General features: G+C 40.0%; 1 protein-coding gene across 8 annotated transcripts in view; it reads right to left on the bottom strand.

The window, feature by feature from the left end:
• Positions 1-1,478: 1,478 nt before the first annotated feature.
• unc-5 overlaps positions 1,479-14,743 on the bottom strand; it is a 259,848-nt gene continuing 246,583 nt past the window's right edge. For 7 of the 8 annotated variants that reach the window (XM_067773164.1, XM_067773170.1, XM_067773166.1 and 4 more), the window contains exon 12: positions 1,479-13,161. In XM_067773164.1, coding sequence (XP_067629265.1) covers positions 11,837-13,161 — 1,325 coding nt within the window. In that variant the 3' untranslated portion in view covers positions 1,479-11,836. The remainder of the gene's footprint in view (positions 13,162-14,743) is intronic. The other variant, XR_010950898.1, reaches the window with a different exon arrangement.

Below are 14,743 nucleotides of genomic sequence, written 5' to 3'. Positions count from 1 at the left end.
TTGAAAATGAAGTATACAAACACGTTTTATTTTATATTATAGAATTTAGAATCAATAAAGAGAGTGAAGTTTTTTATATTAAATCGATTTGCAAGGTGCCCCTTTAATACAAATTTATTGTAAACGAACCCTGGGCACGGCGAGTATACCCCAGCAAATATCAAAGAAGCAACGGGGCACGCTTCGTTAAAAGTATACAAATATAGTATACAATTAGTTGGTTTGACTGCAGAGTATTCCTTCCTAAACGTGCAGACTTTTCAAATTACTCCAAAGAGCTTTAGGAGGTAGCGAAGGAATCTACTTTTCTCCCTTCTTATAGTCTGAGTAGCGATATTTCTGGCGGCTTTGTAGGCCAGCCAACAATTACTTTTACCCCTCCTCCACTTATGGTATGCCTTATTACGTGTCTTAGTTGTCGCAATGACTTCGTTATTAAACCAGGGACAGGAGGTTTTGTACTACTTGCAGGCAATTTACTAGGCAGGGAAATTAGCGCCGGAAAGATGAATAATTTAATTTAGTTATAGTTTTGTAAATCTTTTTTTTTGTTTTTTTTTATCATTTTCATCGCGAAATGTAAGTCAATAAAGTGGTAATGGGATTGTGTCACTTTGATTGATCATGAACCATGAGCATTTTCTATGAACCATGAGCATGACTATGACTTTATCTTAAACTTCCTTTAGGAGCACCGTGTAGGGGGTAGGTCAACGTCACGCTCCATCACGGACGCAAGCAAGCGTCACTACCCTGCAGTCAAACTAACTAGTTGCGTACTAGAAGAATACTAGTTTGTCAAAAATCCCATATTAGCAACTGGTATTTTTAACACGACGATGTCCTACGAAATATCAATTGCCAGTCTCTGCATCACTATAATACCTGTTGACAAACAAGTCATTATATACACAAGAATCGTACTAGATGCCTTACTAGTCAGCATATGCAGCAGGGTCATACAAATTAACTAGTGTTTTAGGTCCTCCTTATGTTTATCTAGATCAACCTGCTGAGTTGGTAGGTACCGAGTCCCATCATAGTGCTGACGGAGATATTTCCTTATCCCCCTGGGAGGCGGGGCTAGATCAAGCCGTTGTTTGCTGGGATGCCCCGCTTTGGGATATATTGGCCGCTTTTAGCGAACTTAATTTTTATTGATACTTTACAAACATACTTCCGTCAGTTGAGTGATAGAAATTTTGTTATATGAACGGCGAGTTGAGCCAAATGCCAAATGAAATAATTACCCTTAATTTTTAAAGAGTATGACTTCATAAATTATTTTTTACCTTACACTATAATATAAAGAGGAAAAATTGCATGCATAATCAACACTTCATTTCAATGTCAAACCACTGCCAGACATTAGACATTCTACTAAATTTATCCTAAACTTCTTTTAGAAACACCATGCCTAGGCGCGTCCCGTTATTTATGGATCGTCCTACTCCAAACATCAATCATATAACAATAAATTTTTACTCAGTAATATTTATTTATAAAAGTTATACTTAACATTCTTTTTTGCTTATCTCTTCAACGTAGTTTGCTTAATCTAATATTACAGTTTTACATAATTAGTTTTTAATTTACAACAGCTATTGTAATTTGAGCATATCGCTTATTATCTATTCATGTACGAGTATATATGGTTTTACAGTCCGAACTACATAACTACTGTGACCACTTTAACGTTTCAAGTATTTTCGTTTTATTTTTTGAAATTTACGTACATTAGTTTATTAGACACATTTTCACATAGTTGTATTCGTTGAGCAGTCGTTTTTAATCTTATAAATTACATTTACTTATATTGTACAAATGCCACTCTGAATGGTTCCTAAAAAATCAAACAATTTGGCACCGTATTTTTATTTTTCAGTTTCTCATATGCAAAATTTGAACACTAATTGTCTTTCACATACTTTCAATATTTGGCTACATATTTTATTCGTAGAATAACCACATACATGTACATATAGGCAAACGCCGCCAATAAACGCAGCAGCCGCCGCCGAATGTCATAAATATAGGCATGGCGGCGTTTGGCGCGTTTCTACATTTTGTACTCAATGTCTAGGCCGTTTATTGTTCATGTCGAAAATTGGGCCGATATGGGCGAAAGGGGTATCAACGGACGCGCATCACTTCCAGCGAGATTTAACTCTTTTCAACCGTTTAAAAGTTATTGAAAAAAATAAAAACGGAGACGCTTTCCATGCCGGCTGAACAAATTTATCAATAGATTTTGCATCACCAATCTCATCAAGTTATCAAAACAAAACACGAAAAGTTATATAATAAATTTGAATAATTACTTTCCATAATCGTGTCAGAGAGTACAATATAATAATATAATAACAATAAATTCAAATAAAATGACCCAAGTCGAAAAAATTTTCACCGAGTTTAAAAAAAAAACAGTTATCCAAAAACGCTGCCGATTTTTCAAAACTTCATATTTCCCAATTGGCTTAAGGAATAAGCTTTTGTCGACAGTACAAAAGGCTCTCTAGTTTTCAGGTAAATCAATGAAGAAGTATCTATTAGTAGGTTTAGTTGACATAGGCAGACCCATATATAAAGTTGAAAACACATATCTGAAAGTGTGTCACAGATAAAAATCTTTTCGAAAAATTGTTCTACAGTTACTCCCAACTAGGGCTGCCAACCTTCCGGTTTTCGCCTAGAGACTACGAGTTTTAGAGTGGCTTCTCCGGTCTCCAGGTTTCGGAAGATAATGTCCTGGTCTAGAAGCGGGATGGTTCAAAACTTAATACTTGCACCTACTAAGTTTAGCGTAGGCTTCTTTAAGTAAAATGTGTGAAACCTAAAATCCTGATGTTTAACATACATCCTCTTTAATAGCAATACACAACCACTCGTTACAGCTGTATTTCTCAAATTTAGAAATTTGACCAGATATCAATGGAATTTAGATTCCTTTTCAAATGGTTCTCTCTTCATATTAAAATTGAAGATATGAGAAGGGTTTGAAAAATCTTTTGGACTTACAGACATATGTTCAAACCCAATTGAGAATTATGTTTCTCGTTTCTGTTGTTGGTTTGGGAAACTAAAAAATGGCATTTGAAACGTTAATTTCGACTTCCACACTTGAACATAACCGAAACGCAGATCTTCAGGTTTGGCATTTTTTAAAGTTGGTTACGGTACTTCCAACTAACCCCGTGCAGTGAATCCCATGATTATAGACAGAGAAGAACTTAAAAACGTAAAACGTAATGGACATCATCCATAATGAGCTCATGCCTATAATGCCGGGAAACAAATTTTGGACTGAGCATATGTATAACCATTAATAACTTTCATTTAGGAAAACAGTTTTGGTTTAACTTAAGCCAAGAACACATACGTCTGCAAATTTTGGCCTAAATTTTCAACAGTTAATCTAAGGTCCCATTCAATTTTAGCATAATCTTGTCCAGCGCCCATCTAGAAATTTATATAGGCCACTGAGGCTTATATGATTTACAAGGGTGAGTTACGCAATGATATTCACTCAGATAGCTTATGCTATCGAGGGAGCTAGACCCACATATAGGAAAGTGGCTTCGTGTAGGGGCAGGAAGGGAGAGGCGGGGCAAGGACTACTGCTCGAAACTTCGGAGATTATATCTATTAAATGCAGCAGTAAAAACTGGAGGTGCCCTTTGGCGCGAACAACATCGGGAATTTTGTCTGCTATCTGGCCAGATTTGGTGCTAGTCGCAAAAACAGTCCATTTTGAATGTGGTTGTTGTTGTTGTTGTAGCGATAAGGACACTCTCCGAAGGCCTTGGGGAGTGTTATCAATGTTGATGGTCCTTTACCGGATGCAGATGCAGTACGTTCCGGTACCAAGCCCGACCATCTCGGGAAAGATTTGTTGTGAAACCATGCGGCCTTCTTGGACATCCCGCCCTCCCACCCTCTAGATATATTGGGAGTTCGGGGTCGCCAGAGCCTCGGCTGTTAATGGAACAGGATTCGCCACGGATAGGTGAGGTTGACAATTGGGTTTGGAGAAGCTATATATTGCGCTGGCCACTTGAAAGGGTTGCGCTACACAACCCCTTGAATCTGATATTTTAGTAGCCTCTTACGACAGGCATACCTACCGCGGGTATATTCTGACCCCCTATCCCGCTGGGGGAGCGCCATTTTGGTCATGAGTGTTAATAGATCTGAAGGAGTGGAGTGCGCTTAAACGCGGCCGTAAGTAAAATTTTTCCCAAATTGTTAAATAAATTATAAATTAAAAATTGCTTCGATAAATGTTTTCATACATTTAAAAACAATGAGGGCAGTCCCCGCTTAATTAATACAAATATACAACATTGGTTAATTCTTTGTAGTTCTATAAATAGAACAAAAAAGCAAAAAAACATTTTTCATTGAAATCGCCAACAAAAAAAGGATATTGTAACGAACTCTGGGGATTTCTGATATTTATGCACCTTCTGCTAACGTTCGAATCGCTAAACTGTTAAATAAATCACTCCAATATTTAGTATTGCAAATCGGTCTTTATTTAGATTATTTTTGGAGTAGTACTTCACAATTATACTTCACACCCAATAGCGTGTTTAAATCAAAACTGATTACTGATTCCTCAGCATACGCTGCTTTTATACTCTCAGTTTCCTCGTTCACCCATTTTCCTAAGGTCTAGCAATTTCGCGAACAGTTGTATCTCATACTTGGTTACCTAATGGTGTATAAAGGAATAGCAAAGCATATAAAGGAATAACAAAAAGCCAATACTTAGAGACCAACTGCAAACAGAGGAGCTGAGTGGATAAAGGTATTTGCCTTTACACTAGTATAAAATATGATTGTTGGAGATTTCGAGTTTAATATTCAGCACCCGAAAAGCTTGCTGATGAAGAAGTGAAATTCAGAAACATGTCCTAGTAAGCATCGCCGTTCGTAAACTTTGTCATTTTCCTCTAATATCAACAACAAAAACAATTGTATAAAGCGATAAGAGCATATCTCGCTAATTAAATACAGATAATAATATTGATATAATAGTGAACAGCGGAAGTACTGCTAATAAAAGCACTGTTATAAACCCTATGTTACTAAGCTCTTGGAGCGTGCCTATAATTATTCCAAAAAATTAGGATTAAAAAGCATATAGAATTGGTATGTACCTAAATGGTGAATAAAGGAATAGCAACAAAAAGGCAACACTTATAGACCAATTGCAAAGGGCAAAGGGAGCAGCGGGGCATTCATATTGCTGAGTGGATAAAGGCATCTGCCTTCACGGTAGTATAACGTATGAATGTTGGAGATTTCGAGTTGAATACTCAGTTCCCGAGAAGCTAGCTCATGAAGAAGTGAAATTCAGAAACATGCCCTAGTAACCATCGCCGTTTGTAAACTTTGTAATTTTTTTCTCTAATATCAATAAAAAAAAACAATTGTATTATTGCTTTATTGAGCATGTCGCGCTAAATAAATACAGAAAACAAATATTGTTAAAATATCTTTGCCTGTGGCAGGTGACCCTAATTGTCAGTGAGGACTCAGTGGAGTTCAAGCCGAAGATTCGAAGGGAAGAAGAACCGGGAAGCAAACCAGTGGAAGATATTACCACCGAAGCTGATGAATTTAGGGAATTGTGTGTGGCAGTTGCGGTTGAGGATAACGAGCGCGATGGAGTTGTCGCATCTCAGTTGGGAGAAGGCGAACGTGTAAAGGATTTGGTGAATAACTACAAGCCGCACAAGGTGCAGAGATCTCCGGTGGAGATGGGGATTTTGTTGACAGACGATCTACCCGTCTACGCAGGGCCGAGGCGCATGTCGTACGTGGATAAATTTAGAGTGGAGGAACAGGTGGCATTATGGTTGCAGGAAGGTATTGTCCAGCGCAGCTCGTGGAGTACGCATCACCCATTGTATTGGTATCCAAAAAGGATGGGTGTAAACGGCTCTGCTGCGACTACAGACGGTTGAATGAGAATATCGTACGGGTCAACTTTCCAATGCCCCTAATAGACGACGTAGTTGAAAGGTTGTACGCGGCCAAAATTTTCACCACGCTGGATGTCGCTAACGGGTTCTTCCACGTACCCGTCGAACCGAGCTCGCGGAAGTTCACCTCATTTGTCACACACAATGACCAGTACGAGTTTTTGTGTGTACCCTTCGCAATATCTAACTCTCCAGCGGTGTTTTCCCGTTTTGTTTTTGCTGTTTTCCGTGATTTGATACAAAACGGTACTGTAGTCGCATACATGGACGACCTCATCATTCCCACTAAGGATGTAGATGAGGGAGTCCAGAAGTTGAAATTGGTGCTGGAAAGAGCGGAGTTGCATAATCTGCGGTTCAAGTGGGAGAAGTGTCAGTTTCTGCAAACGTCCGTTGATTTTCTAGGTTATATAATTAGTGACGGAACCATGAGACCAAGCGAAGCCAAGACGAGGGCTGTTGAACAAATCCCCGTACCGACAGACCGCAAAGCTGTGCAGCGATTTTTGAGCCTGACGTCATACTTTAGACGTTTCATCGCAGTGGTCGCTAAACCACTGTCGGATCTGTTGTGACGTGACGTACCATTCATCATGAAAGAGGAACAGCTTTTGGCTTTCCAGCAATTGAAGGCTGCATTGGTTAAGGCGCCAGTTCTCCGGCTATACAACCCAAAGCGTTGACAGAGGTACACACAGATGCGTTAATGTATGGGCATGGAGCGGTCCTGCTGCAAAAGGACGTCGATGACCAGCGGTTCTATCCCATACAGTATATGAGTAGGAAAACGACGGAGACCGAAGAGAAATACCACTCGTATGAGTTGGAGGTGTTAGCGATCGTCGGAGCGCTTAAAAAGTGGCGTGTCTATCTACTAGGGTTGAACTTCAAGATAGTAACCGACTGCAACGCTTTCGCTATGACGATGCGCAAACGAGATGTTCCACTAAGAGTATCTCGTTGGGCGTTGTTCTTGCAGGATTTCAATTGTGAAATCGGGCACCGAAGTGGTGGCCAGATGAGACTCGTGGATGTGTTGAGTCGAGTTTCCTGTTAGAAGATTCATTGCGACACCGACTACAGCAAGCGCAGCTGATGGACCCCTGGATAAAGGCGGTTATGAAAATCCTGGAGAGTGGCGAATATGAGGATTTCTACGTCCAACACGGGGTGCTTCATAAAGATCCCATTAAGGAACTTATTGTTGTACCCACGTCGATGGAGGATGAAATAATCAGAGTCGCCAAAAATGAAGGTCATTTCTCGGCGAAGCGAACGTAGGAAGCTGTCGAAAGAACTTTTTACGTGCCACAACTGTCCACCAAGGCTTCCAAAGTTGTAAAGAGTTGTGTCAATTGTATCGTGGCGGAGTCTAAATCAGAGAAGAAGGAGGGGTTCTTGACACCAATCGATAAAGAAGATAGACCCCTAGGAACCTATCACACTGATCATATTGGCCCCATGAAACTAACGTCGAAGTATGATACGTACATATTTGTGGTAGCGGACGCTTTCTCCAAGTTTGTGTGGCTGTACGCGTCGAGGAGCACTGCGGCTGAGCAAGTAGTAAACCAGCTGAAGTGGCAGGCTGCAACGTTCGGAAACCCCAAGCGCATAATTTCTGATCGCTGGTCGTCGTTCACATCCAATGCCTTCAAGCAATATTGTGAACAAGAAGGAATACAGCATCTACTGATAGCTACCGGTGTTCCTCGAGGAAATGGGCAAGTCGAACGCATCCACAAGATCATCGTGCCCATGTTGACGAAATTGTGCGCGAGAAATCCTAGTCAGTTGTACAAACACTTAGAGAAAGTCCAGCAGACACTAAACAGCACGCCACCCCGTAGTACGAAAGTATCGCCATTTAGGTTGTTGACGGGAGTCGAGATGAGGGTGAGCGTCGTTCCCGAGTTGCAGCAGCTTTTGGAAGAAGCCGCTACTGAAGAGTTGGACGCCGAGCGAGAAGAAACCCGTAAGAAAGCTCAGGAAAGTATCATTAGGATACAGCAGGAGTATCGTAGATCTTTTGATAAAAATCGTAAGGAGGGGGTTAAATACAGTTTAGACGAGCTAGTCGCCATTAAACGCAACCAGTATGGAGCAGGGCTGAAGTTGAGGGGAGTTTTTACCTCCCTACAAAATTGTGAAGGCCCTGAACCACGATAGGTATGAGGTCCGCAAGGTGGGGGACCACGAGGGTCCTGGTAGTACTGTAACTGTTGCTGAGCATATGAAGAAACGGGAGCCTACAATCCAATCTCCTGGTGTATCACCATTCGAGCCGCATGATAGGTCAGGAGGGCCGAATGTAGGATCGGTTGGCAGCACCAACTGCCGGCAACCCCGATAGAAGCTAAACATACAACCCGAACTTAACGAATGCTAATTAATGTTATGGCTGACTTATTCTAACGGCTCCTAGAAATCGCGAAGTCTTTTGCCAACCGTCGCCGTAAAAAGTCGCCATTAAGCGCAAGTGTATTAAATAATTTAATTTAATAAGAAGGCAAAAGCCATTGACAAAGCAAACTCTAACTTGTAATAGCAGTGCTAAAACGTTTTGTAAAGCCGCGCATAAGTGGCGTTGTGTAAACTTTTGTTAAACCATGCATACGAGGCGGTGAGCCAATAAATAAAATAAACTTATACCGAATGTCAACTGTTTATTTGTCGAGAGGATAACATCCCACATATATGATAAATTACCTTTCAAAATATTAATTAGTAGTGCTCAGAGAAGGTCAACGAAGAGGTTACGGTCGCGAATTTAAAAAATTTAAAAATTGTGGAGAACTCATTTCCATACCATAAAATAAAAAATAAATGTAAGGCGCGATAACCTCCGAAGAGATCTAAGGCCGAGCTTCTCTTCCAATTTGCGTTGTGCTCCTCTTGATTTTTCCCTACAAATTGGCCGGACGGGACCTACATGTTTTATGCCGACTCCGAACGGCATCTGCAAGGCAGATGAGTTTTCACTGAGAGCTTTTCATGGCAGAAATACAATCGGAGCGCTTGCCAGACACTGCCGAGGGGCGACCCCGCTTAGAAAAACTTTCTTCTAATTGAAAAATCTTATTTCTAAAATTTTGATGTTGCTTTGCCCGGGAGTTGAACCCAGGGCATACGGTGTGATAGGCGGAGCACGCTACCATCACACCACGGTGGCCGCCATACCATACAGTGTAAAATTTTCCCACTAAACTCACTAGAACCATCTTAATATATAAAAAACACGTGTCACAACTTTTTTTTGGCGCGATGGACTCCTAAACTACTGAACCGATTTTGAATTTGTTTTGCACCCCGTGTGTAGTTTGATCTAACTTGAGAGATAGGCTAGGTTAGTCGCAATATTATTTTATTGCAAATTTTTTTGTTTATCGTAATAATAAAATGTTACGTATACGCAGTGGCGCGGATATACTTCCGTGTAATTGCTTGCTGTTTAATTAAACAACCTGCTTATCAATAAAAAATATTATAGCGAATGATATCAAGTATACCACATCACCAGGCCCGCCGAGACGGTGGGTGGGTTTCTGAGGGGGTTCGCGATTTAGAGGTACTATAACATTTTTTTAATTCTGGAGTTGTGTAGAGGGTAAGAATGAGAAAAAATTGAAAGAAGAGAAAAGAGAGAAGGAGATTGAGAAAGAGATAGAATGAGACGAAGATGGAGATAGATGAAGCGAAAAAGACGGAGGGAGGAGTGAATAAAAGGATTAGGAAAAAGTGAAGAGGGGGAGAGCAGAGTCAGACGGAAAAAGCTTATTAAAATGTATGCAGATAGGCCAAATTTAGGGCAGGACAACGTCTGCCGGGTTTTCTAGTATTAATATAACTAATTTTAAAATTATAATTGATACTGCGATCATAGGAAAAATACTTCTAAACTCTGTTTGCTTTATAAACATTTTAAAATGTTACGGTCGCGACTTGGTTAGTTTTTTTAGTGTATATTAGGTGATATCTCGACAAAGAGTTGTTGTATAAAAACGAAATGCATCCTGTCTTTATAGTCTGAACAGCGCCTTTCATGTGATACCAATTGTGAAGTAAAATATTTTAAAGTCAACCAGGTCGAAACATTGGTCAATATCGCGATAACGAGGTCTTACCTAGAAAAATGATAGGCCCACTAAAGTCAGTGGACTTGGTATAGTGGATTCTGTCCTGTTTCACGGTTGATAAAACAAATTAAATTCAAGTATGTATGGTGCCTTCAGTCTCACAGAGAATGTACCAAACGTAACGGTGGCGACACGTACAAAAATCTAGAAATAAATTAAACGGATTAACCTTTCTTTATGATATTATCTAAATGCAAAAATTTTTAAATTATAATGGCGTAGCAGTGATTTGGCAAACAGTCTAGTGAAAACTCATCTGCTTTGCAGATGCCGTTCGGAGTCGGCATAAAACATATACGCCTTGCATTAATTTTTTATTTTTTTATCATGAAGTGTCAAGCTTAACTGTCACTAGAAAGGGACCCTCTTGAGGGATTCAAGGGGTTGTGTAGTGCAACCCTTTCAAGGGAATGCCAGCGCAATGCATACCTTCTCCAACCCAATTGTCAAGCTCACTTTCCCGACGCAAACTCTGTTTATCCAGAAAGGAGGGGTTGGATGTCTAGAAGGTTCAACATGGTCAAATCATTGATGCTATTTTCCGGAACGTACCAATCGATAAAAATCTCCAAAATCAATGCAAACAAAACTTACAAAAATAAATTTATCAAACGTGTATATTTTAAATCCAGTAAAACTACACAAAAAGCATTTTTGTACATGTTTTGTAAAATAGCTTGAAGTAAGCTTGCTTTAATAAAAAAAAGCATAGTCGCCTTCCGAATTTACCCCTATATGCCGGCTCTGAGTGGCTGACAATTGTTATGAAAAATTTCAGTTTTTCGATCGTCCTATAATTTATATTGTTTTAATGAAAACATAATTATAACGATTGTCAATCACCGACGGAATATGGGTGCTTATTTATTTAAAGTTTCTTAAATAAAATTTTTGTAAGCGATGAGAGCGAATGTTCCAAGGTTCTCTTTCGATTATTTTTCGCTTTATTTCAAGTTGTTCAAAAGGAAAATCTCCGTTTTGTAAGTTTAATGTTTATTTCTGTAAGCGTTTTAAAAATTTACTTTACGTTTACTTTGCTTGTTGGGTATTAAAATATTACGCTTAGGCCACCTTGTAGAACTTTTTAACTCAGAGTTAACCTGACATAGGGGGTTAAACTCATAAATTTTTTAAATCAACTCAGAGCTAAAAAATAACCTGTCGCTCTTCAAGTGGACATAAGTGTATACATATCAGAAAAATTATTAGATCTAGCACCGTGTACCCAGTTTTTTTTCTGTTCCTAAGTACATAATTTCAAAAACATTAAATATTTTTTGTATTAATGAACCTTATGCGAAGCTGAATACTTCACCGAAAGTTTATTGCCCTTATTACCGAAGCAATTGACTGGAACGTGAAATAGAGCATGGAGTGTTTTTGTTCGGGCCGTCTTCTTCTAGTAGTAGAAGGTATCTGTTAGAAGGAGACAGTTTCAATGTTTAACTAAACGCCCAACTCTCTAATTTATGTTTACTAACAAGAAAGATTTTAGGGATTCCCAATTACTAGTTTGAAGCAATTGATGTTGACGCCCAACGCTAATTTATGTTTGCAAACAAGAAATATTTTGGGGACTCCCAATTACTAGTTTGGAGCAATTTATGTTTACTTATTTTATTTAATAGATATTCTTACTAATAAAATTTCTTAATTTTCCAAATAAAAGGCATCTGAACATATCAATAATAACAGCTTTGCAAAGCTTTTTTACACCCACAGCGGGCCAATAGTATCTGTTATAATTTGTTTTATATCCTCTCTGTCCATGTCACTGAACACTACTAATAATTCAACAATCGTACGCGAGGTGTTGCTTGCACGACATTCCCACAAATTAAGAATTTGTTCAGTTGGCGAAGGCTTTGTAGCGAAATATGCTATATAATGATCTGTGCCAAGTTTTTTGGCCAACAAACGCCAATCTTTTTCATCCTGACGCGGTGGGTCCAAAGCAGCACAAATAAGTCTTTTACATGTTCGCGGTAAGTAAACGCTACTTAAGCTATTCGTCTCATTTACATAACTACTATCACGATCAATAGAAACAATTGCTTGATGCTGATCAAACGTATGAGTTGAAGGAAAAAGCTCATTTGAAATTACAAACGAATTTAACTGACTATCATTGTTATCCAAACCACATTGTTCGAAATCAATATCAAATTCTAGTCGCGAGTTAAGTGATCGTTTTATACTAAACTCACAGTGCATGATTGAATTATTATTAAGTATGTGATTATATGGAATAATTTGTTCATAATCAGTTTTTTGCCTTAAATCCCATGAGCTTGTCTCTGTATTACGCACGCGTATAACTAAATCACAAGCATTTAAATGGAAAGCAAAAGTATCGCTTTTACCCATTATAGTACCACCAAGCTTTGTCTCTATTGTCGTACATATATCGACGTTATTAGGAAACTCCTTAACAACATATATTCGAAGGCTGCAGTTTGAGCTGCTTGGTGCTAGTTGACTAAAAGCAATTAGACGCATTTTTATAGATACTAATTGATCATTATTTACTTTTGGATCAGCAACAGCAGCGAATCGTCCCAACTGTTCTGTCATAATAAATATATTACTATCATCCAAATGTACAAATACCGGGGTATTAATGGTTTCATCTCCGACTGAGATAATTTTTCGCCAATTCGTGTTTATATCAAAATGATCGTTATCTGTATGGTATATATTGACATTCCATTGTCGTGGATCTACTAAACAATGCGGCAGTTTTATTATAACTGGTTTCTGAAAGCTATAACTTCTTGGTGAACAATATATGATTGTACTACACACAAATAATGGTTCTGAGCACGGAATTGACATTCGTGCACTTTCATCACTCAATAAAATCAAGGACATATGCTTTTTTTGACTTTTACCAATGGCAAACTCTGGAACATGTAACATTATTTCTCCTTTATAAAGACTTAAATTGCCGCCACAATTATTTAATATTTCAGTTGTCACGTTCTTTGATGCAGATGGTGTGGAAATATTGGCTGCTATATCATATGTAGAATTTGCTGCAAAACACGAAAATTACATTTATTTTAATTTGATACAGATTATTAATAACAATTTCAGTGTAACCCCATTTAACTTGTTGCGTCCCTCCCACAAATTGTCATCCTAACAGCAGCTCCTCGCAACCCAATCCGGGCCCGTCTTCTTCCCCGGTCCTGAGGAATGGTTTTGCTGCGTTTGCCGAAAAATAATCTTTTTAGGACGGTCATACTCTTGTCAGTGTGTCACGTGCAAGGGATGGTTGCATCGGGCATGTTGTTCTGGGCTAGATCCCAAAACCAGACGTCCTCGTAACTTTTATAAATCTTTTGTGGCTCCTTGCTGTTCACGCCCAAGGGCGTTCCGTAGTCTGCGCTTTAGCGCACCCCCACTACATTACAGCAGCTCTGCTGCTTAGCAAGCCACAAGTACCCGCTGCTGCTAGCGCCCTACGGTGCCACCAGCACATACGGCCGCTCCCAGTTATAACTTCAATATCCGTAGTATAGTGGGTAGCAACGCCGAGCATCAGATCCCGCCCGTCTTCTTCGCCCTCTTCTCCAGCAGCAATCCTGTAGGTCAGGGAAACAGACTCTTAGTCCCTACCACCGTTTGCCAGCACAGAATATATATGCTTGCGACATCCGCCCAATGCAGCTCCTACCTTGGACGATGCCACTTTCCTAGATGTTCTGGTCTCCGCGACGGAAACCCCCTGACGGGCTTCATTTCGCCATGTTGCCAGGCCGCAAACCCAAATACACCGAGTACCCCAATGCTTACCCAGGGACGTCCAGTCCCATGGCCCCAACAGCATTTGCGTACTAGCCTTTCACAACCCAGGCGTAGTCATCCGTTACTTACTCCTAGCGTGACGACCTCTCCCCCTATGCACTCCAGAATTCTGCAATTAAACTGCAATGGATTAACTGGTAAGATCACGGAGATAGTCGATTTCATGAAGCGGCACAACATACGCATTGCTGCGATTCAAGAGACTAAACTCACAGCAAGATGTGCAGACCTGTTCTGGGTATAATATGCACAGAAAAGATCGCGAGAGCGGAAATGGGGGCTGTTTCGCGTTTATCATACACCACTCAGTGCAATATCATATATTAGATCCCGACATCGACTGCAGGGACAGTTTCTTAGAACGTCACGGCTTATCTGTGGGATGAATACAAATTCTTTACAGACAGCCGATTTGCTGCCCTCCCTATCCCGACTGATGCTCGCCAAGGGGAGCGCGCTTTCCGCAAGGTCATTGAATACGCCCCGGCTCGCTTTATTCCCACCGGAAGAATTCCCGAAATTCGGCCTCATTTTCCGGCGGAGACCGCAAATTTAGCAAGAGAACGTGACCTTATAAGACAGCTCGATCTCGGCGACCCCCAAATAAGGGATATAAACCAACGCATTGTGGATGAACACAAGCGGGCGATATGGGAGGAGTATCTAAGGCGTTGTAACCTCTCTGCCTGTGTGGGTAAGCTTTGGTCCACCGTAAAGTCCCTATCGAATCCGTCCAAGCACAACGACAAAATTTGCATCGCCTTTGGCGATAAACTGCTGTCGGATGCGAGAAATGCGCGAGCGCTT

The sequence above is a fragment of the Eurosta solidaginis genome, chromosome 3, assembly GCF_040869045.1.
Source record: "Eurosta solidaginis isolate ZX-2024a chromosome 3, ASM4086904v1, whole genome shotgun sequence".
Taxonomy (NCBI): domain Eukaryota; kingdom Metazoa; phylum Arthropoda; class Insecta; order Diptera; family Tephritidae; genus Eurosta; species Eurosta solidaginis.
The sequence above is the reverse complement of the archived record's forward strand: the minus strand, read 5'-3'. Positions and strand labels throughout refer to the sequence as shown.